At 40.2% G+C, this 25,558-nt stretch overlaps 1 protein-coding gene across 4 annotated transcripts in view; it reads right to left on the reverse strand.

Moving 5' to 3' along the window:
• UBA6 (ubiquitin like modifier activating enzyme 6) overlaps positions 1-25,558 on the reverse strand; it is a 610,892-nt gene that overhangs the window by 515,189 nt on the left and 70,145 nt on the right. For all 4 annotated transcript variants that reach the window (XM_069235825.1, XM_069235816.1, XM_069235844.1 and 1 more), the window contains 2 exons: positions 19,511-19,605; positions 2,042-2,070 (listed from right to left, as the gene is read on the reverse strand). In XM_069235825.1, coding sequence (XP_069091926.1) covers positions 2,042-2,070; positions 19,511-19,605 — 124 coding nt within the window. The remainder of the gene's footprint in view (positions 1-2,041; positions 2,071-19,510; positions 19,606-25,558) is intronic.

Here is a 25,558-nt window from a genome sequence, read left to right on the forward strand (position 1 = left end):
GTCTTCTGCAGGCACAGCCTCCAAGATATCAGCTACAACGACCATTTAAAAGGTCCACTTAGAGAAATGGCTGCAGGCTGAGTAGGTAAATATTATGCCCTTGGTCTTTTTGGGAGCAATGCCTGCAATAAAACCCAGAGCCCAGGACCGTCGGTCCAAAGAACTTTCATCCACTGATCACAGAAGGACATCTTCTATTGGTGATCCATGGTTCAAAATGGTTATCGGAGCATCCTACACAATATATGTGATGTCAGCCTGACATTTTGGGATACCCCGTTCTGACTAGCTAGTGTAAATGTAAATGTGTCAGGGTAACAGAACAGTATCCTAAAAGCAGAAACCAGGACCAGATGATCCTTGCTCATAGCATGAAATGTGGGGAAAAATAGAACTGGTTAGGGTGGTTGGCGATACAGGGGGCCATTCAAATGAATGCTTTTATATGGGTACTTCGTAATTATTTACAATTGATAACTCTTTTAAAGAAGGGGCTTTCTCGTTCTGTCTCCTGGCAAAGGCAATCCTATTCTATTCTATTCTATTCTTAAAGAGACACAGAACATGGCAACAGATTGTGTGTGCTTACATTTCTGACCGACAGTTAACAACATGACAATGGATGGTTCCCTTCGGCATGAGGTTTAAGGCAGTGTTGCAGTCCATGGCATTTTGCAAAAGACACAAAATTGAGCAGCCCCTCGACACTGATCCTCTGATGGTGCGAGCCTCAGCCTTATGGCTATCCTTTCCTAGCAACTCAACTTTCATGCCCTGATCCATTCTATTCTATATGGTGATTTTTCCCTCTTATACTAGTTGCTTCCATTACTTTGTTTCCAGGTGATGACCCTGATAAATCACTCCCCATAGGATTGAAATGTCGACAAATGAACCAGTGGACTGATATGATTCATCACGATGTATACTTTGTACTTTGATATTGAATCTTGTCAATAATTTACAGATTTATCAGCCTCTAGCGACACTTTTACATATATGTTGCACATATTTCTGCAGCACCAACGTACACCTTTTCACAGACGTCCCTATTCAACTTCACTGCTTCATTTTTGGAGCACCTGTAATGTGACATATTACACTGAATTAAACTGATTGTATGATTTTTACTTACTGGTTCGGAATCATTACACTTAGCCTAGGAGATTTAGGCTGTAAACCTCTCCCGAATGGAACCATTGTCTTTGTTTTTCCACTTACTAGCCCTGGGTCCCAGGTTTACAGGGTTGCCCCATAATAGTACTTGATGACAGTTCACAACAGCATAATTTGAAAATGGAGGAGCACGACTGTTTTAAGATACGCTGCATACATTTTTCCAGTGGGCATGAGCTACACTTTTTAAATAATTCCGCCAAATAGTTTTTAAAGTAAATCTGCAAAATTATACTAATAACATTTTCAGGATGTGCAAGGTAATGAAATGGTGCAAATGAATTATGGGGCTGGAAATTATAAGCTGAAAATATATGGATAATGTAGTAAAATCAAAGGATCCTGCTCTTTTATGGACTAACTACCAATTCTACATCAATGATTGTGCAGAAGAGCTGATGTCCACCCGCAGAAAGTAGAGATGGGTTACAGGACTTTGGCCATAACGATAAGTGGTAAAGGCACAGAATAAAAATTCTTTAACAGAAGCCTAGAGCTTTAGTTACAAGAAGAGTGAGTGTGAGTCAGACAGCCCAAGAAGCATATAATGGGGTACATAACAACAAAAAACGGTATGTTACAAAAAACATAACATTATATTCCAAACCTAAAATATTGTATTAAACACTGAAGCCAGCACTGGACTAAGTAGGTATACATTTGTATGGTAATTTAAATATTATGGCATCAATAACCTATAATGGTCCTTTCTATTCAAGTGTAATTTCAGTCATCAAGTAACACTCAAAAACAAATAATTATCTGTAATTTAATTATCATTTAGGGACATAATTTAGATTAAGAACAGTACATATGAACACCAAGAAATGACACTTTCAGGAAACAATAGACACACTAGACATACCTTTATTCCAGCAAGTACAATGTTCTTTGCTAAAGGGAACACAAATGTTAATTTTGAAACCACAAAGTGACAGAAGGTACAAACAGTGACTTCCGACTAGAGTCAGATGAATTTTAATATTTTATGGTAATTCTTAATTTATAATTCGGTTTAGTAAATTGATATGCTTAGGTTTCATGCATTATAAATGAAAAGAGAAAAAACAGCAAAAACTCTTAAAGACGAAACTGGGAAGTCAGCAGAGAAGTAAACAAACAGCAGAAAGATGATAAATACAACACACACTCTTTCAGTCCAATAGAGTCATTGCTTTCATGATGTCTCATAATTGAACTACAATCACTGCAGTCAAATGCACCTCACAAGTCACGGGCTTCAGGAGTGCATCTTCTCCTAATTCACATCATAGTGCCTTAACTACATCTACGAAAGATTATCCTCCAAGGTTAGTTCTTCTTTGGTATGTTCTTTAGCAATGCATGCCAAGACAACATTCACACCGGCGCTTTCTTTGGGCATCATCTTTGTAGACTTCGCTGAGATGTAACCATTTTCTTTGGGTAAAACTACCACTGAAAAACTTCCTCCTTCTTAAGCTGGTGACCAAATATGGAATCGTAGGTGGGCCAAATTTTGCAATGTTTTAGTTTGATACTATCTTTGATTCTTGTCAAGAATGGCAAAACCCCTCTTGTGGTCTATAGTAAGCTTCTTTTTGTACTCCTCCATTTTGTCCAAAATCATTTAATTAAAGGGAGAGATGTGGGATTTCGAGAACACAGTACTATCAGTGTTTCATTGTACAAGGTGGGAGACGGGCTGGATAATCATACTCTGACAACAAAACATTATCCATAGAAGAATAAGATACTGCTTTAAAAAATTATGACCAATATGTAACACCTCTTACATCATCTCTGGTCTCAGGCCAAAAGACCTTTCCGGAGAAAAATAATATTTCTTAGATGGCTTTAGCAAATCATTTTGAAGGAGAAAAAACCTTGGGGAGAACAAATGAGAAGTATATTTCTAGGCTCCATGTTCTTTTTAATCATAGAAGTTTGAAATACTTACCTTGGCACTGCAACAGAATATGGAAAGCATAAATATTATCAAGATGGAAGGCCCTTAAGGGTGGTTGGGGGGAGGCTCCTATCTGAGGAGGGCCTATGAAGGCATTATATAGACCCAACTGATATTGAATGTTTTCTGTAGCTTATGAATTAATTGTAGAATTCTTATGACTGCTGTGTCGAAAAGGAAGTATGCATAAAGATTCTTTGATAGTCTTAGTTGAAGATACAATGGTTTACACTTCACTATATTGTGGTTACACTGGACATTACACGTGCAGACCACATCGTAATCTAAATAATCATATTTCTTGAGCGCGAGAAACAAATGGGCATTAGTACTGTTTACCAAAACCTCCAAAGAGAAATCCGTTTCAAAATGAAGAAATGTTTACTTAAAAAGTGAGGTGCAAAAACAAAATAATAAAAAAACAGCAATCGCAGGGAAGGAACTGGATTTTGATATCTATCTACAACCTTTAAACACTATATCTAACAATGGGGAAGATTTCTAGATACAATTTAAACCCATACAAATATGCCTCTCCTTGTTGAAGGCTTATCTCTGATGAGGATTCAGAGGTTTACATTACCCATAATATTACTGGTGCTAAATGTTCCAGTTACATCACCAACCCTACTCCTGGACCATTCATGAGCAACATAAAACTCCACACTGCTGCCCACTGGACAAAAAAGTAGCCTCTTCACTAACCCAGGGCAATGTGCCTGAGATCCTAAAAAACAGGCCACGTTTGGCCCTATTTAGAATAAAACCTAGTTGATCCTAGCCATCTGAGTGCATTTTGTTGTGTTATGGGCCTTCTCTCCTTCCCAAAGGTCATAGTTATGCTGCTACTTATGTAAAGCAATTCATCACTGACAACAATCAGGCTTCAAGCACATTTCAACACAGAAACTGCTTTGAGCCATGAATGGAAACAATTCTCTGAATTCTTGACTTCGACATCTCGTCTATTAATTTTCCTGAATTTTTTTGTTGCCCTTGAGACAGTCAATTATGAGGTATTGTCTAATAATTGAAACTACTGCAATGGTATAGAAGCCAAGGCGCTACATTGATTCTCATTCTATATGGCCAGCCAATCTACTGGAAAGAAGGTACTCAGTAAGGATGACAGGCCTGGAGGTCAACTGAGGTGCTCAATTTTATGTACTTTAATGTAAGTCATTATAACTGTGGAGGGTGGCACTGGGAGATGTAGCTAATGGAAGAGTAGCTACGTCTCCCTCAAGCCAAGCACTATGTTAACTGGAGGTGGTGGCAGTAAACTTTAAGTCCAAAGGTGCAGGTATTTTCCCATGAGCTGTCCTTGGTTACAAGTTTGTCCAGTCCTCATAACTGTGAACCGTTACCTTCGTGTGTAGGATATGTGATAAGACATTGTCTATAGGTTTTGTGTTTACTTGTACTGAGTAAATGGTGGGGTCCACCTGGAACCATCTGGTGTATGTGTGTAAAGAATGGAGGTCTACGTGGTCTTGCATTCACAGGGCAGACATGTCAGCCTGCGCATTTTCCTTCCCAGGACTCCCTCCCCAGAATGTGTGTGAATGGGGTGCCAGACCATTCCTTATGTTCCAGTAGGCTTCATTGTGCCCTGGTGGGCAATACCCAAATCCCTCTTCCTGGATCACTACTAGTCACTGAGGGACAGTGGCCTGTGTAGGGCTCTGTCTGAACTGAAATGAACAAAACCACCATGATGAATGCAAACTGATCCAACCTGTGAATTTTCACTCCAGAATCTTCAGAAAACCTGGATATAAGGCAAAGATTGACCTTTGTTGGTTCTTGTTAATGAAAATGGAAATACCCTGAACTGCAATGGTGACTTCACTGGGTGGGAGTCTTGTTGTTTGGGTGTAAAGGCTCTGGGACTAGGGAATATTTTTCTTTTTGGTTCCTGAGAACATAGCAGCTGATGCTTTAGCCCACTTAGTTAGGATTAATCCTACACCCAAACATCAGTACACGTCTCTTGTGAAGAAAATAGAGGGGATGAGCCCTGAATTTTGGAACTTGGACCAACTATAAAAAGCAAACCTAGTGCCTAGCAAGAAGGAGCTACAAAAACATTTGGAGACATATCTCAGCCCAGAGTACTCAAAGGGAGTGCAGTAAAACTGGTTAATATGGGACACCAGTAGGGAACAACGGTAAGCATACAAGATATTAATCCAGACAATGACAGAATTAGATGTTGGACACAATCTAATGAATGATGGATTTTGTTATGGTGGTGTGTACTTCTTAAGCAAGTAGTTGGCGGCAGCCTTCCCAGTACCCAATATTTAGAAGATTTGTCTAGCTGTTTCATTAATAATTGGGACCCACGGCATCTCCAATATTGGTGGAGGCCAATGTTTGGAAAATGACCTAAGATTTGGTTTGGGTAGCATCAAATACAAGGTTCAGATTAATGCCCTCTGCACAACAACATCCTCAGGTGGTATAAATACTTCGCCTCCTCACTACAGGTTACAATATAGCATGTATTGTGATTTTGAAGGAGGTGGTTGGAGGATGGATGTAACGTCCATCATAATTCTGATGTAGTACTGAGGAATGTCTGGAGAAAGAAATCCCACACCTGTGTACTGATGCCAGCTGTGAAGTGGTGCTCCCTTACCATAGGAGCTTTTTTCAAGAGTGAAAGCGAACACCTCATTAGTGGGGTTCTACCAGTAACAGACAATAACCTTTCTTCATCTACCTGCTGCTTTCCGGTAAGTCAGTTAGATGTGTCTCTTTTATATAGTATGTAAAGGACATAGGTTGTTGAAATCTACAATAGGTCATTAATTAAAGTGAAAGGTCTTGACCTTATGTGCTAGCTTAATGGTAAACCCTCCAAAGGGGTCTATCTCAACATCAAGGATCTCATTACGAGTTTGGGGGGTGGAAAAGGCCGCCCGCCAAACTGGCAGATTAGGACCCCCGGCACTGCCAGCCCCTCCTGTGGAGGGGAACTGGCGGTGCCGGCGGTCCGACTGTGGCGTTTTCACCATGGTCATAATGTGGCGGTCTGACCGCCGCCAAAGCAGGTGGACCACAATTTAGGCAGTGGGCAGATCGCCACTGCGAGTCTGGCGGTCCTAGAACCGCCAGACTCGTAATGAGGGCCCAAGTGTCATCAAGTGTTTAACATTAGGCAGCGTCTTTTTTGGATTACCAATGCAGGGCTCGAAAAATCTACTCGACCACTCGCTATGGCGAGTTTTATTTCTTCTGGAGTGGACAAAGAAGAGGTGTTCTGTTCAGTCAGAAACTGAATTAGCAATTGAGATGCCTTTAAATCTTATTCTTGTCACATTTGCTTTCTGTTCAGAGACAGAGGTCAAAAGTCAGTTTATGTTCTTGAAATGCACATACTTTTTCTTGTGACTGAAGAGTTACAGGATTTTGTAAGGTGAATTGTCTGACCTATGTGAAATAAAGGCTTTTGGTATCAGGTTGTTCCTAACACACATCATTTATATAACTACGTCAACTTTACAAACATTTCAAAATATATTTCAGTAGCTGTGAAAGACCATTTTTTTTACTTCTGTGTGATCATAAAAAAGTCAGAACTCTTTACATGGTGATGTGCAAATGATAAAAATTTTCTGAACTCCAATTTACACAGATCATTGAAAATACACTATATAGTTATTGGGAAGGCTTTTGGACATTTCTTTGAAAGTTACTCTCTGTAAATGACACTGTGCTACCACATCATGTTTAAGTAATATATGTATTTAAAGTGAGTGTTTAAACATATACTGAGAAACACTTCTGCCTTGAAGGCAAAGCTATTAGTAAACTGAGAGGCAAAGTCATGCATGGATCTTGTGTACCCTATATGTGGGCTAGATTTATTATACATGGAGCAAAGTTTAGAGTATTTAATCAAACAAAAGAGGATTTCTTTTTACAGCAGGAATGCTGAACTCACATATTGGAAGGTGCACTAATATGTGAGAATGAAGAAAAAGGTGACTGTAGGTCAAGTAGATTATTCAAGCTACTCGACCTGTAGGTCTAGTAACATTTTTATGATTTTTCGAGGCCTGCAATGACACTTATCTTCATACTAAATTATCCAGTAAAATTAAAGAAACACAAAAATACAGTGATGTTGCTGACCTTTTCTGAATTAATATTTTGTAAAGATGAAGGCCTTCACAAATAATGAACTCATGATATGGTTGCGATGAAAACAACTGAGGAAGACTCACAAAAATCAATGGAAGTGAAAGATGTGTTCAAACCCCAAATGGAAAGCCTAAAAAGGAGCCAATATTGTAATTAAATATCAGAGCTGAAGGGGCATGTCTAACAGCAGGGGGAAAAGGCCGCAGCCTAGTGACCTCCTCATTGTTTGCCCTCAACTCTGTGCATCCTGGCATTTAGAAGAGATTGAAGCCAGCTGAGTGATCCCTAAGAGTTGCAGCGGATGGGGCAGTGAGGGAGATCATTGAAAACTAGAGATGGCTGCTGCAGCAATGTCGCTGGAGATTTGCCATGAGTAAGGCCAAGAAGTTTTAGGATAGCGGATGGTGGATTCCAGTACCATACAGTATAGAGACAGAGGAGCCAGAGCAGCAAGCTAGGCAGAGAACTGGTGATGAAGCACAAAGAAACAGAAACCCGGAGAGAGGTAGGCAGATTTAGCAAGACATTCGGGGGTGTAACACAAGCCAAGGGCATGCTAGTGAGTGTGACCGCCACGACAGAACGGAGAAGGGATGACAGCAGCAAGTGGTCCTATGGGGAGAGACTGAAGCGGGCGTGACAGCCCATTAACAGAGTAGGGGGGGGGTTGCCCAGACTGAGAAGGGCACTGGCCTGAACACTGGCTCCTTGCTGGGCCAGACAGGGACAGTGATTTGACGAAGCAGCTATATATCCCATGACCAAATAAGACAGCACCATAGTCCCAGTGCAGGAGGTGAAAAGAGGCTCTGATGGGTGCACAATATTGTGGAACTGCAGAACAGTAGATATGAGGGCATGACAGGTTGTGACAAAGACATGGGGGACTGCTGATTCACAGGCTGTCAATGTGGGCCTTTATAGTGTGCCCCATACAATATGAATGGATAAATAGTAGGTTGTGCAGCAGTCTGGAGACAAGACGTGGGCTGATGAGAGACTGGGACAGGGTGCTGGAGGTGCACAGGGAAGGCGATAAACACTGAAGCTCATCTGCTGCGGGCAGGTACCTGAAGGAGACTGCGCTAAAGTGACGAAATGTCCTCATCCTGTCCCCCCATGAACTTTCAGTTGGTGATGGAGGAATGGCCTACTGGCAGCATGGTGGGTGAATATTAGAGCTTGCATAGCAGAGATCAAAGACTGAGCTGTGCATAAGAACAATTAGGAGGACTGCTAAACACATGGCATGTATGCATCATGGGTCTAACCAGAGCTATTTTTGAGGCGGCTGATGCAGGAAGGTCTGACCCTGATAGCACACCACCTCGTGTGAAGGATTCCAATGAGTTGCCCACCACAATGGCTCCACGGGTTGATTGTTCCTCTGCCATGATGGACCAATTAGTGGAAGCAGTCAAACGGTCCTGAGAGGTGCTCGAAAATAAAATAGACAAAGTGACCACTGACTTAGGAATACTGCATGACTACCACCACAAACTGGCCACAAACATCAAGGATAATAAAGAAGTCATAGGTAATTTGCACCATAACATGTGTCGCTGTAAAATCAAATGAAGGAACTTTCTAGAAAATTGGAGCTACTGGATAGAAAGGCAGACGATGCCAAAGGGAGGAGCCGAAGAAATAATATTTGAACTGTGGGTTTGCCAGAGAACAGCTAAAGGAATGATATTGTTAAGTATTTAAACAAGTGATTAACTAAGGAGGTGGCTATGCAAGGACTTTTCAAATTCCTTGAGTTGGAATGTGTGCAGAGGGTGCCAGCAAGAACCCATGTCCCCGAACATAGCCACGACCGGTGGAAGTGCGCCTTTTCCTTTACCAGTCAGAGATTTAATTCTACAGATGCCCCGAACAGTGGGTTGCAATTGCCACTTTAGTGATTTTCCCAGACCACACATTGGAGAGCATCTTTTATGAAGGTTCAAAGGGCTGTGAGAGAGGCAGGTCTGCATTATTTGCCCTGTTTTTCAGCAAGACTCAAGGTTATAGTGGACAAGCACACTTTGTTCTTTGATGATCCCAAACGTTTTTGGGAGTGTATTAAGAAACACAGAGCTGGAACAGAAGGACAGAGTGGAGGATGCCACTGGTCCCCAAGGGAAGATGGTGGAGATGGCAAGACACCATGGGTGCTAAACATCCAGAAGTCAAACTGAACTAGAAATAGCAGAGGCACTGGAAGTGGTGGAGCTCAGTGGCAGCATTATGCTAACAAGCTTCAAGTGGTCAAGATGTGGAGGCACTGCAGGAGGAAACTGGGCCGCACTCACACACCATGCCTTGGATGGCACACTACCTTGCATTTTATTTGTGTTATGAAGTTGGTGTCTGCTGTATAATGGTTCCCCTACCCTACTGCTGCACAGGTAATATTACCTACAGTTGTTATATAAAGGGTCTTGCATACAGGGACTACACACAATACAATATAATATTAGCCCACCGAAGGTGCCGGGGGGGTAGAGAGAGGTAGCATTCCTGCACAAAATGCATCTGACCAAAGGGAAGGTGCTAAATTAAACTTCTACACTAAGAGAACTTTCATTTTTGTTACACCAGGAGTCCCAATAGAACTCTTGACTGTAAATGCAGACAAAGAGATATGTGATGTTGCAAGCAAAATTGAATGGTATTCAGAACTTATTGTGTGGTGTACATGCCCCTATCACAGGCCAGGCAAAGGTTTTTAAATCCCTAACCCCGCTTTTGTTACAAAATACAAAGATGATAAGAATTTGGAAAGGTCGGTAAACCCATTAGCGGATACTTCAACAAATAAATTGGCTTTGAATATCGGAGTTAAACTGGGATTGGGGAACATTATCTAGCACAAAGAGTATTTATTTTTTTACTCTCTAGTGAATAACCTGCATGCCTGATTGGACAAGGTGATTTCTTCTGTGTGGATGACAGGAAACATTCTGTAAATAGAATATCAGGGTCACATCCTGTCAGAACATACCCCAATACTTACGAAAATTGCAAGGAGGTGACAAACACCACCAGTCCCTACTGACTTCTCACTTGCAGGAACTCACTTTCCAAGAATCCTTGGGGGACACGACTGGCCAATATTTTTGTATCAATTCCCACAGAACTGATCATATTCCCACCAAGTGGGAGGCTTTTTAAGGTGGGGGCAGGGGATTACTCAAGACAAGACATTAATTCATCTTATGCTAGTGAACGAAAGGCAAAACCACAGAATGGTGATGCAGCTCAGTGATTAAGACCCTTGAACTTCTGAGTAGATCTGAATTTCACACATGCGGAGGAGGTAGAACGAGTAGATTACTGGCTTGATTAATACAGGCGGAAGGGATGTGTTCCCCAATAACGTGGATTAGAAATAAATAGGAAGAAATTGTGTATACCCATTATGAAATGCATGAGGTACTCACGCAATATTATAGTCATACAATATTATCAGGATTTATATAGGTAACAGGCCACTGCCCCTGCAGAAGAAGTGGGTCATTTTTTAGACGGAACACAGATGGTGCAGACAACAAGGGAAGAAAGTGAAAGTTTATGAGGACCCCATAATGAAGCCGAAAATGATGGAAGGTATTAAGGAGCTTGCAAACAGTAAAATTCCAGGGACGGACAGATTACCAGTGTATTTTTTCTAAACATATAAAGCTCAACTGTCTGTGAAATTAGCAGAACTGTACGCAACTGCAAGGGAATGTGGCTGTTTGCCTGCTACAACTAGAGAGGTTTAGATTGTCTCTATTCCTAAACATCAAGCAGGAGTGTCAGAGATGGCTTCATGTAGTCCACTGTCCATGTTAAATCTTAATTTCAAGATTCTCAGCAGGGCGTTGGCTAATCAGTTACAGCCACTTCTTCATAACCTGGCTCATGGTGGCTAGAATGGATTTGTGCCTCAAAGTAACAAATCCTCTAATATTAAACAACTATAAAGGATGGTAGATGATGCCTCATTGGAATGCCACCCTGGAGCGATAGTATCGTTGATTTATATTCATAAATCATTTCATAGGCTACAGTGAGAAAACCCAAGAGAATTTATGACGTGTATGAACATGGGAGCTAATTGGGACAGATGGATGGTATTGCTATACACAGAAGCATGGTCAACTTCGGACTGCTCTCTATTTCTGAGGCATTTCCTGTGTTGCAAGGGACTAGGAAAGGGTGCCATTTACATTTGTTGAGAGAGCTGAGGGAAGGGGATGGGCACTGCATTGAAAGACAGGGAGCACTTAATATCATAAAATGCTGATGATGTGCTTTTATACTTGAGGGACATAGATACGGGTGCCCCTTGGAGAGTTAAGATTTTGGAGAAATTTGGGGAAATATCAGGGCTGCACACTTACTGGGAGAAAACCTGAACATTTATCTGCCAGACCCCAATAGAAATAGCGCGAAATGGGGTTTACATTGGAGACTTAAATACTTGGGAGTGAAAATTCACCACACTGATCAAGATCCCAGAGAGGACAAATTGGGGAGTACATTACGGGCCTTGAAAGGGAACTAGATCTGCTGGCAAACTTTCCAACTACCCATAATGACCAGGGTTGCTGTCTTCAACATGGTAATTCTACAGAGTTCTGTATTAAACAAATCTTCTGAAATGGAAAACGTAGGCATTGTTTACATCTCCTAATACAGTACTCAGAAAGATGATTTGAGGTGGAGGATGGCAGAGAGTTTTCTTAATCTTAAAATGATCAACAAGAAAAGGTGGCCTGATTATCCCAGATTATGAAATGTATTACTTTGTGGCTCAATTTCAGTGGCTCACAACATAGCTGGCTGGAGTGAATTTGTAAGAGATGAAGGATGGGCGGACCTGAGGCGGGCAGGTTCAATCACTGCGATGATACTAGATGTGCAATTTAGACTGATGCAACAACTCAAGCTGCTTACTATTTAATTCCACAGCTGGAAAGCAGCAATGAAAAAAGACCTAGAACTATCCATTCTAGGCTCCGGTCAATCCAGTATTGGGGAGTTGCCCATACCAAGGTTTCACAACAAGATGCTGCAGGAATAGCGAGCAGCAGAAATGTTGATGGTCAGAAACAGCTACTCTGAGGGGAGATTTAGGATCTACCTGCTAAGACTGAGGGGGATGGGTTGCCAGGGCACAATTGCTGATGAATGGTGCACTGGTTCAGCCAATATAGCAAATGTGGGGTGGTGGTAACCAGGAACCAAAGACAAATGAATTGCTACATTCAGCAGAGGCAGGAGGTAGATCTGGTTGTATTGAATGTTCCTGGGAATGAAGACTGATGGGCTGCTGCCCTTACAACATAGAAGGGAGGTAAGCACTGGGCAACAGTTTTAAGGGAAGAAGCGAGGGCAAGTAATTGAACATGTGCGTAAGATCTCCAGAAACACACTTTATAAAATACTCTCAGTTTAACTACCTGCACAAAGCATATCTCACTCTCTACAGACTTAATATAATGCTGCAGATGGTCGCTAAGATTTGCTCCAAATGTGCTGTGGTATACTCTGGTTTTCTCCATATGGTGTGAAGCTGCCAAGTATTGGTTCCATTATTCCAGAAGGTGTTGGGTGATTTAGAGCGAACAAAAAAACAAAAGAGCACTTCTTAAAGTGAAATATACTTTCAAAGTACATATGTCCATAGACAGGAGAAGAAAGTGAGCAAATGATTTTTAGTTTTAGCCCTTGATCTAGCATGGAAGGGCACAACGATGCACTGACAGTCTTTTGAGGGACCACCACACAACCGCTGGAAAAGGCAGCAGAGAAATGGGCATTAGAGGAAAGAGCTGTGCTCCATGATGAGGAGCAGTGATGTCTCTAGGGAAAAAAACGCTGTGGGCTCACTGGATGGAGATACTTGAATCTCTTCCTAAGCCTATACTCAAGACCCTGAAGGGTAGACATTAAATTTATATTGATTGGGGCCCGTTTGTACGCTTGCAAACTGGTAGCTAAATGGGAGATAGTAATTGCAGAGAGGGATGCTAACACCTGCTTAATAGGTTGGAAGGGGTTTTGAAAGCAGAAAGATATAATACAGAACTTGACCAAATGCGGATAGAATCCAACACATTAGGAGAAGGGCAAAGGCACATATGTTTTTTCTGTTATTGTTACACACTTGATACACCCACTAGGTCGAGATTAATTTAATATAAACTTTAAAATATGTGCTGCTAATGATCCAATTTCATATGTAAGATTTAAATGTTTGCATACATGTAACATGCTAATATTGTCAAAATTCTAATAAAAAAAATTAAAGAAATATTAGAACTTGAATCTTCGAAATCCTAAATGCTTACAGTGGAAGAAGGAATCCCCATTCAACTTCCAAAAGTTACAGCTCTATAAATGCACCGTTGGTGCTGTGGAAAAGAGAATTTAGGGCCAGACGTACAACTTTTTGTGTTGCGATTCGTTTGCAAATCACAAATTGTGAGGCGCAAAACAAAATGTACAACGGTAAAATACACTGTTTGCGATTCCCAAATGGGTCACAAGGCACCTGCCTCATGGATAGACATGAGGCAGGTCGCAATTTGTGACTCATTTTGGAATGGCTGCACTCACAGGGATTGCGACCTCCTGGGGTCAGCAGACCACCATGTCTGTGACTGCTTTTCAATAATAAAGCAAAAAACTGGCTGCATTTCAAAAATGAAAAGTTTAGTTTTCATCATTTCAGAGTAGGTACTCTGAAAAAACATTTATAAAGGGGAAATGGACCCATGGGGACCCCTGCAAGTTTCCAAATGGGTTAGGACCAATTGAAATTAGTGTTAATTGCAACTGTTTTGCGACCGCATTCAGGCTCACAAAACAATTGCACATCCCCCTAAAGTCACAATTAGGAAGGGATGCCCTAGGGACGCCCCTTCATAATTGTGAATCGCAATGCCTATTTTGTGAGTCAGCAACTGTATACCGATTTGCAAAATGGGGATGAAATATTGTACAAGGTCATTTTGCAGTCGCAAATGGCTATGTTCGCCTTCTGCAACCGTAAAATTGTTTTCTACAGCGGCCCCTAATGTTTTTCTCTCTATAGAAAGTGAAGCCTATCTGGCTATTTCGTTTCACTTTTTCAGTACGAAAATTGTGAGCATTAGAATATTTTAGAAACTGCTGCCTCTACAATATCAACTGAACATTTTGTTTGTGTTAACAGAGTGTATTAATATGGGTACATCGAAAAACTCAGGGAGAAAGCGTGAGAGAGTGAAGCTATCATTCTCTTCAAGGATCACCTTAATGCTCACTTGCTTCCTGGGATTTCATACACAGGCAAAGCTATTTAGTGTTGATGATAGTCAGAGAAGATACCAGGGTGCATACTTCAAATCAGATGGCTCTGTCTGAAATCATACAAACCTGGTGTTGAAGACAAACAGGACTGTGCTCGGAGCGTTAATCCTTTGGGAATGATTTTTCAAATGAATTTACTGAGGATAAATGTCACTGTCAAGTTTACCCTCCTCCTTCAAACAGTTGTTTATTTTAAGTTATGTGAGGCATGGCGAGGCCTGGTCTATGAGAGCAGAAAGCGATTAGGAGACTCCATTTCTGACATCAGAATATGTGATGGAGAGAGAGTGTTGCTATCAAAGTATTAGAAGCATTTAATAAGGTAGTTGCTCCTTTTAAAATGAAAACCACAATTATTTATTAATTCAAGCAACTAACAGACTATCAGCACACACACAAAGAGTAACTCAATTAGAATTTGATACTCTGGAACCTAGTGGTCCTTGGTTACTGCAAGTTAGGTGATGTGTCAAGTTCATATATTCCTGTGGAGCTTCTTGGGTACCACAGTATCCTCTTTGGGACTGTGTAGGTAAGTAATCAATAAAAACATGTCCAAGATAGGAAAACTAAATCTGTACATATATGCCATAGAGTAAGAGGTGTCTTTAGTTATGCAGCACCAAATTCTAGTGTCTTAGTATTTTATTATTTTAGGCTCAAATTCCAGTTTTCATCTATCTTGACTATGGCCACCCATACATTTTAATTGAATGAGTATTTCCAAAGTAAACAATAAGTATTCAAGGTATTCCTTGCAGAGACAAATTCATGCATATTGATCCATATATGTACTGGATTTTATGCAGATTTAAAGCTTCTCTCATTCATAATAAGACAGAGGGAAACTCAAACTTTCACACAAATGTATAGCAAAAAACAGAAACATTTCAACATCCACTACATGTGTTCATATCCATAGAACCGTAAATACTATTACTAAAACTGATTGCAGCTTTTTTAATAAATTTGCATTTGTTTGATGTTTCTTAAAATTGGTTTAGATCTCAGCAGAGGTCAACAATCTAATAGAGCAATAACACTGAGAAACCCATATAACATACCACATTCTGACAATTAAATGACCATGAACAGAATACAATTCATAGTTTTAAAATATAGAAGTACATTTTAAAATATAAGACAAATGTCCCTAAATGTAAATACCATATAATAGATCTGTACAGATGGAGGATGTGCAATAAGATTAATCAATTCTTGGTGGGTTGCGATACTAAAATTCACAATTAAGGGATAGAAAACTGAGTTCTAATATCTCTCAAAACAGGACAGAGGAGAATTACATGGAGACATTTCAGGGTCTCAAATTACAAAGATTGGAAGTTCCAGAATCCAGGGACGGACCTTTCCAATTTAGGGCATTAAAGGGAAGGTTGCCTATCCATAAAAGCAAAAGCACACATTTCACTATATGGACAATTTCATAAACAAACGTATGGTTGTACATGTCCAAAACTATTCCTAATTATTCTATATACGGGTTCAAATAACAACAATAATTTATATTGCAGAAAAAGCTTAATTTCTCAGTTTCCAACTTTAAGAAAATTTTACAATTATCCTGGACTGTATGTCTTTAAAAAGTCCCTTCTCCAGCGCCAAATTAAAGTTTTTATGAAAAGTCATTATATCAACCAGTCCCAAATCTAAATTTGATAGACGAGCCCTTAAGGACTTGGCTGGCGCATGTCGGAGGTTATAGCTCCAGCGAATTATTTTTTCCAAGAGCTTGCATAAAAACGCTGGATAAGCCAAGCTCTTATCTTAGGATGTGAAATGGTACTGGCGAGCACTAACTCCAAAGTGTACGTAAGATCTAACCTTCGTATAAACCAAAAAAAGATCAGCAAGAATTTGTGGTCTATTCCACAGCCTAAGTAAGAGTAGAGGGAATTTTTCATTGATATGCAATAAATCAATAAGATACCTTTTCCCCATGCAATTATAGAAGTTATATTAAGGGCCCCAGGATGGATGAGTTTTTTTTTTTTTGCTAAGTTTGTAAAATGGGAAAAGTTGCTAGAAAACCGCCTGCTCAAAAAGACGTAGTGAATAAAGACCTCCATTTTTTTCATGATGCATATAGGAGTAAAATGTTATTCCTGTTTTATTAACCCCCAAGGTTACAACTTTCATTTTTGCAATATGTAGTTTTAGAAACTGTCTGTCAACATAAATATTTAGTTCCTACAAATTTCTTTGGCAACCTACAGGGGTCAGAAAATAAATGTATGTCATCTGCATACATAAGAGTGTGTAATAAATGGACAAGAACCCAGTCTGGGATGCCAGTGTGAGCCATATAGTAGGTTGGTCCACTAGGTCACAAACAGTTTAAGAAAAAACATGTAGAATACACTGCTTGATGTTTATTCACAACACATTTTTCTAAAGCAGACTGTAGCAGCACAATATCGCCCTTTACTGAATGACTGGTTCTAAAGTCTGACTGCTCTATTGGGATTAAATTTGCCTCATTAGCCCAGAATTCCAAATATTCCAGAATTCCCAGGGCAAAGATCTTCCTTAAAGCATCAAGGAGGGCATTTTGCCTATAGTTCACCTGTGCTGTTTCGATTCCCTTTTATGTAGCAGCACAATACTACTCCCATTCCATGATTTCAGAATTAGACTCCAGACAGAACAGTGAGCAAATTGTGGCGTCAGAATTTTAGTTCATACTTCCACATTCTGTTTGAACACAGCAATCAGAATTTCATCTGGACCCACGGCGGTGGACAATCTTGCTCTCCTTATATAGCCAACTATCTTTTCGTCATTTTAGGGAGTAATCTGAAAGCATGTCAGGGAACTGAACTTCATAGACGGTATACTTGTATTCTCTTTGAAAAGGTTTATAATGTAGTCTGTCCAATCCTGTTCAGCAATTGGATGTATAGAAGATGTCACTTTTTTGAGCCTGCACATCAAAGCTGCAATAAGCCAAAAGGACCTGGTGTTATTTCTTGTGCAGCATGGTGAAGGTGGTACTAGTTCAGCCCCCACTGTCTTTTCCTCTGAGCTGCCCGTACCCTGTTACGTTTCTTCCTTAGCGTTTTTATTATTTGTATATGAGCTGAGGAGAAACTGCTTCTGTATCAGTTTATTTATCTCTTTTAGCGGTGGAAATCTTCAACTCCCTGCGCAGACATGCTGAGGTGTCATTGTGTTTCAGTTAATTTATCTCTTTTGATAGACGTACTTCTTAAACTCCCTGCAGTGATCCATTGGGGTGTCATATTACACCAAGGCTAATGCAATTGCTTCATATCAGATATTTAGATCATCAACAGAGATATCAAATGATACAATATAAAAAGAGATAACTAAATTTAAAAATGTAATAGTTTGAGGATTCAGTCTTGCATTTTTCATATAACCGACAGTTGAATTTTTCTTGTGCTGCCCATGCGATTTTTTTCCCCCAGTCAACAGAGCCCTTTATGTTATTCTGGAAATTGGACAGTCCACTCAGAGTTCCTTTCTTATGTCCTATTTTTTTGCATGAGAACTTTATAACATATGAAGATGGCCTCAGATACTTGCAATTCTTAGCCACACTGAAAATGTGTTTCTCTGTACTCAGCTGCAATCAAATTAAAGAAATGTTATGCTTTCTAACTAACCGCTGCAGAGTGTGTATTTAGATGTGCTTTTTAATGTTTAAAATGTAATATGATTTTATCTTGAATATCAATGGGAAGATTAATCCATCACCTGTTTCCACAGACTAATCAGATGTGTTTTAGTTGGCAGAGCAATTACCGTCCAAAGGAGGGAATGATCACAGTAGGTCGCATCTACAATCTCTATTTCTGAAACACAAATGAATACTGAACAGGTTATCATCATATAATTGATGATAGAGGAGCCAGTTGGACAGGTGCAAGTAGCTTTAGCAGGAAAATGTGGAGCTTTTCTTCCATTCAGAATTATAGCAGTTAAAGGCTTCTGTTCCCCTAGTAAAAGATACCCATGTTTATCTGCTCTGGAAACCTGGGCTCGAGAATACTCTTCCAATTCAGTAATTCTAAAATTTTGCATGAAACTTTGGCAGGTAAATCATTGGTGATAATAACGCAAGAAGTCTTTTCTCTGTCAATTGTTAAGTTTATAAACTCAAATACGTTAGTCAGAATATAATTATACTGCTGACCTGGGAGGATATAAATATTAAACAAGATCCGAAAGCAGCTCTCTAATTCCTTGATATGTGCAAAATGAATCTTTAGGCAAAGAAGATAGTTATTATGACATGGAGTGAGATGAGCAATCCAGTCAGAATCAATCGACCAGGGAGTGGGAATGCCACCCTTTGCATGAACACGATTAGACGGAGAGGCTCATAAAAGGATGCCACAGCCAAGACACCAGCAGTACAGAAGTTGTTCTCTCTTTAGTAACAATCAAGAATTTCACAGACCGGACAATATTTTTGCATAGAATGAACATGTCGAGAAGAAATTCAAGATAAATACCTTCTTTTTTAGCGAGTAAGGTTTTGATGATTATGAATAACACTGATCCTATTTGTTCCTTTAACTAAATCCATAAACTTTCCCAACGTGTAATAAATCCCTTATTAGTGATGTGGACATATGACCCAAGAACCGAAGCAAGGATGTGATGTTCTGAAAAAATAATGGTAGGAAGGGGGAGCTAGGGAGCAATGCAGATTGGTGCAATCATGAAGGTGAATGAACCAATTACCCCTTATTAAGTATTCATAAAACTTTCAAGTATTTAATACGGGTACTTGATTGAGACCTAGGCATCTAAAAAATACATTTAAATAGATTAATAAAAAACCTACAAAGAGAGACATCTACGTAAACAAACAACCCTCAACCAAAAACTGTAAAAACAGACTTGTTAAAAACATACCGATTTCTACGCCAAGTCCTCCCATGCCATTCAGGAACACCTTGGATTGGGCCATCATCTGCATTGCGGTGTCTCCTAGAACATACCTCTGGCGACTGCAGTCAGATAAGAACAAAAACAGTTTATTGCATAGCGTGGAAAATAGCTTACAACTTACAAGCTCCTAGAGCTTTCCACAGAGAACATCTCACATTAGCCCAACTAACTCACAACTTCTTTAGAAAGTTAATGTTGAACACCTGGCTTCTATTCGATCATGCATGTGGTATCTGATGTCATGCAATTCGATCTTAGTATTGGTCAGTATTCGAGTAGATTGCACAAAGCAATTATGTGGAAATTAAACATTCGCAAGTTAGCTAAAGTTGAATCTTAGGATGAGGGCAGACCTAATACTGACTGACACTGTGCAGCCTTTGTAAGGCCATGATAGTAAACCCCCTTCTGTTGATGGCTCGTTGATACATATTTGAAACACCCCAAATGTCAGGAAGGTGAAGAACTGATGTCCAAAATATATAGAATACACAGTGGCTTGGTGTTAAATTTCAGAATGTATTCCTAGGACAGTGAGGCAAGGGACGACCTCCCCCTTGGATATATATTACCAAGAAGTCTAATATCTAATCTAAATCAAAAGGGAAGTTTATCAAGCTTAACTGTGAATCTGTGCTGCTGCTAGCTGCAGCAGATGTTCTTCAGTGTGCTTGTCTAGCTCCAAACCTACTTGGAAGAATAGTTATTGTATACAGAATAATATTTTCAGTGCCATCTGCACACTTTAAACAATACACCACGAGTGAGTCTTAAAAAGCAAATAAGGTGGTGGGATGTCAACACATTTCGATGGAACAGAACCCGAAGGCTAACAACTGCATCACAGAATAAATCACTGTAAAAAGATTCATGATGGGAAAAAATATACAACTGCTTGGCTCACAACTGGACGCAAATTACTTGGAGCATTTAGCTTTAGACGATTTTTAAGCTAAATGGGACTGCAATAACAGCAAAATATCCTGTATGGAGGTGGAAAAGTAGGCTACAAATGACCCTGACAATGGGTCATTTGTTTTGGCATGAAAAGAAGCACCAGCTTAAATGAGATGGAAACGCAAGGCCTCAGCTGGGACTACTCTATACATGACTAAGGTCACAAAAGCTGAAAGGGTTTGAAAAGTGAGAGAGGGGAAGGGTTTAGGGTGGAGGGAGAGGAGACAGGGGAGGGGTCAACCAAAAGGCATCTGTGGCCATTGAGACAGTCTTTCAAGTAAAAAGCCAAGACCCGTTCAACTGTCTGAAAATTCTGCAGGGCCAGAATATTGAATTCTCAAGATAAATGTGTTTAAATATCGTATACAAGACAAACCCAAATACTTTCCACATAGAAGGCAACTGCTGTGTCCACTATAAATCCCTGAGTGAAGTTATGGTTAGACAGGAAAAGGTCAACGTACTTAGGATGACCTGGATAGAAGAGATACTTTGTGTTGCCCAACAGAAGTAGTGATCAGAGCCCTGGCTTTAAATTGATTGAGATTAAGTATCTGCATAGATATTTCAGTTACTGACTACACAAGATGGGAAGGAATACAGATGGAACTTGAGTTGTAAACTGTAGACGTTTTCAATTTGCCTGGACCTGTTCTAATATCAAAGGATGCTGAAGAATGATCTTTGGGGCAATTTGAGAAGTCAACAATATTAGACTCAGAACTGGTGGTCTTTTGGGAATTTGTTAAAGGTAGAGGCAACGCAATATGACAAGTTATATGAGCACTAAACACTTTACAGAGTATAGAGGCAGTATCTCTAAATATAGGAGGACATTCGGGTATCCTGAAAAAGCTGAAATTCCAGATACATTTCTGAGAGCAGAACAGCTATGTTACAGGGAGGACAGATTCTTAAGGTCTATGTTGAAAGACTGCCCAGCACTATGGTCAATCTATCAATAGAGAAATTAAGCTGGAAGGATCTAAATTGGATATAATACTGATAATTGGACATGCTTAAAAACCAGTGCAATGTGTGAATTGGAAAAAGTCAGAAATACTTTACACAGAACCTTCTATATGAAGCCTTTACTTGGGGTTGCTATGGCAGTCAGAAGTTAATGGGCAGTAACTGTTAGAAGTACTGTCATTTATTACTGATGTAATTTGGCCTCAATACAATTGCACTGAAACTAAATGACATTAACGCTTGAATTTCTCAGGCTATTGGATTCAAGAAGTTAAGGTCAACTCCAGAAGGTAGTGTGTGGTTAGAATCTAAGGCTAAGTGCAACACATCCCATAAAGGTTAGTAACTGGATTGTTCATACAGTTCTTTACTTTAGAAAAACAGAAGGACGTGTAGGGAAAGCAGACCACATACAACATTAATATATATGCCTAGAAAATTCCAGCCCTGAGAATCAACCCTGTAATGTTTATAGCTCCTACTTGCTAGGCACTAGAAATCCAGTTAAGACTGACCCCTGTAGCTTGCGTTAAGCAATGAGGAAAGCTTCAACACCCAAACAGGATCGTACATTTGTAGACATGTTTTTTGTAAGGTGCTTCCAGGTGCAAGGTTTTCTGGCAGAAAGGACACATGGTCACCTGCACCCACTACAGGCACAGGATAGTCCAGTGGCTACTTACTCAGATAAGGGGGATCATAACAGAATGTTTTTCTACTTAAATCACTGTATGCACAGCAACCAGAAAGTTGATTTCAACAGTTTCAAAATCAGAGCTGCTCCCTCAAGTCTGGGGCCTCAAAATTCCCTCCAGCTCTTCAGGATTGTCAGAGGAGATAATACAGGTGCCCATGAGTATGGGAAGGGTCAGGAACGGTGCAGTCTCATCCTTCTCAATTCTGGAAGGCAATGGAGCAGCTTTTAGTATTCTAGATGTCACCTGGTTGGTCACTGGCTGCCTTGTGACTTCTGATCAGTTTTACTCTGTTGCAATGTCACTATGCAGGTCCTTCCAGTCAGCTGGGCATTGGATCTCTTCTACATTTCAGGTAATTCCAGCTCCTGGTCCCAGGGGGGAGCTCTCCATCTTTTCTGCGGTCCAGCAACAAGACAGCCCTGCAGCATTCCCAGACTTGAGCACAGCCTGAAGCGAGTGTTGTGTCTCGCAGCAGTCCCCCAATCTAGTCTCTTCAGTATTTGTTTTCTTGGTGCTGATGCACATAACCTCTGTGAGAAAGCCTTTTACTTTCCCAGGTGGAGTGATCGGCCTGAGTAATTAGGGAAGTAAACATCTAGAGCCCCATGGTTTTTTATTTGATTTCTCCCCAAATGAGTTATTTTACCCAAATGGGTTATTTAACTTGTAATTAGGAAAAGAGTAAGTTAGTGAAAGTACCCTTGACATAAAAGTTAAATGCCACAAGAAGACTGCAGTATTTATTCATATCACCCACAAGTGCCTGGAAAAACATGAATCTATGTTCATCACAGTGGCCTGACGGGGTGCTTCTTAAACCCCTCGAGTAACACGATAGAAGAAAGTGCTCAGGCACACTATGAATACCAATTTTTATACATTATCTACCTCACTCCCGAATTTGCCTTGAAGTCTATATCGTTCAGTGCCAAATATCCAATTGTGAGAAATTCTATATATTAAGTAATGTATGTCCCCACAGGGAGCACCTACCACAGACGTCTGGGAAGTAATGGATTTGTTAAAAAAGTTTGCATGACTATGTAGCCAAAAACTTAACTGGGATACTATGGTTTGTTCCCTTTTCTTGGTTTGCACTGTTTAAATGGTTTTCATTTTGGAACATTCAATACAACCTTCTGTTAATTATTGTTCAGAAATCAAAATAAATGGTAGAAGTTGATTTTTGATGATGATATTGTAAAGGAAACTTTATAAAAATCATACCTTTACAGCCTGAAAATGTAATCACTTCTTAAGTCAGTTCTACTGGTCTACCCACCTTTCAGTGATTAGGCATGGATGAGGCTTGAAAATCTTTGTTGCCAACAGTACAATAGGGTTTTTCTAGACATGTGACTGATGGAAGGGTAAACTGGCAATGGACAGGAACAGATAGACAGACAAAGGTCCTGACTTTGGCCTTTTTAAGTGTTTATGTCAAGAAGGGGCTTAGTTTGGAAGAGGCTTTTGAAATGGTATCCCCAGCACACGTCTTAGCTCCAAAATGTTCAGCACGGAAGGGGTGGATCCTAAATTTTCAAAGGGCAGTACCTAGCAAGAGAATGGAAGCTTTTAACACAGGAGCCAGGGTGCTGCCGTTTAGAACACACACTTAGGGACAGTTTGCAAGCAGGGAAACAGTGTGGAAGATGGATCACTGTATGTGTAATTTCTGCAGGAACGGAGTCAGAGCATGCCACTAGTCACTAACTAATGTACATGAAAAAATGGCACCTCACCCCTAGCTTCTCAGAACACTCCTAGACATGCTGAAGACTCCGAAGAAGGAATTTCTGTCTGCATCACCCTGCATAAAAGACTGAGGCGCATCCTGCTCTCCGCTTGTACACACTGACTGGAAGTTCTCTCCAGAGTCAACAAGCTGGCCTCCTGCAATGTCTCATGGACACAAAAAGCTGAGATATGGCAGCAAAGCCTTCCTAACAGCAGATCAGCCTCACCAATTACAGAACACAGTTTTACCCCAAGTGAAGCCTTTGGTGCCAAAAGTGAAAGCCTCTGCAGGACACCAGAATCAGCATATCTTACTTTTCTTTTAAAGACATATTTCTTTATTAAATGTTATTGCATAAGTATGGGTACATTTGTGTAAGTCACTCCCTTGACCTATACGTATCTCTTCCATGTCTAACAATTCTCAGTACAGTGGCGGTGGTGGGCTGCATTACCTTCATCTGCATTAAACAATATTCAAAACTTAAATCACTAATGCATTCACTTGTCCAGCAGTGACCAAAACATTAGGTGAGAGTGAAAAGACAGAAGAACAATATAACCAAAATATTAGAAAAACATCAGAATCCCCTGGCCAGTCAACCTGGAGTCAATTCTTTACCTATAGCTGAGCCTAATTCTCCAGAAGGGCCATGTATCTTACAAATATCTGTGTATGCAAGGACATTCTTCAATATTTAAGTGTATGATTGTGTCACTTGTATGGGGTAATTCATATTCATGTTTAGGGTGGACGGTTGTCAGTTTCACCCATCAGAACCATCCAACATTCTATCCCAGTCATGGGTACTGGTGATGGCAGAGCCTTGGGGTAATTGTTGAAGTGTTGTTAGTTCAGCTTTAGTCCATTTCATAACCTCATTCGGCTGCACTTTTATATCTGGTGCCATATTAGCCTTCCAGTGCATGGCTTTGTTTAGTTTCATGAGCACTAGGGCCAGGTCTATAAACGTACAAAGTTGGTTAGTATTTTTAATCTTCAGGAAGAAGCCTAGTAAACAAGTATAAAGGCATATGTCTATGCGTTTATTTAGAGAGTTCTGCAATTACACTTAATACAGCCATCCAAAACTGTTGTATCACTGGGCATAGCCACACCACGTGATAAAAATCAGATCTGATCCCCTCACATTTCAGACAGACGTCAGATACGCAGTGAAATATGCATGCTATTCTACTGGACGATAAGTAGGCTTGGTGGAGGTAGTTGAACTAAGTATATTGAAATATGCCGTTTCTTTATACTGATTGTGTGTATTCCATGACTCATTCCCAGTTTTTACAGTCGCTCCTTAATTGGCAGGACATTTGTTTATATTGCCAGGCCTACCCTTGAGTGCAAAATAGTGACTGCTAGTGGAAAAGAGTTCAGAGTGAGGGGGTTCAATTTTGATGCTCACCCCATTTCAATCTGACCGTCCTTACCCTACCATTATATAATCAAGAAATGCGGTACTCAGATGCTGTACTCTTCTATTAAAGAGCCAAATGTATGAAGCCCCCCATACCGCATATATGTCTCTAATCTTAGTAATGCCTACCTCTGACCATGGGGTATTGTCATAAGTGTGTGTCAAGGTCCTGACCCTGGGCACACACCACAGAGGCAAATCTGGGGCATACAAGG

This window comes from Pleurodeles waltl, chromosome 1_2 (genome assembly GCF_031143425.1).
Source record: "Pleurodeles waltl isolate 20211129_DDA chromosome 1_2, aPleWal1.hap1.20221129, whole genome shotgun sequence".
Classification (NCBI taxonomy): domain Eukaryota; kingdom Metazoa; phylum Chordata; class Amphibia; order Caudata; family Salamandridae; genus Pleurodeles; species Pleurodeles waltl.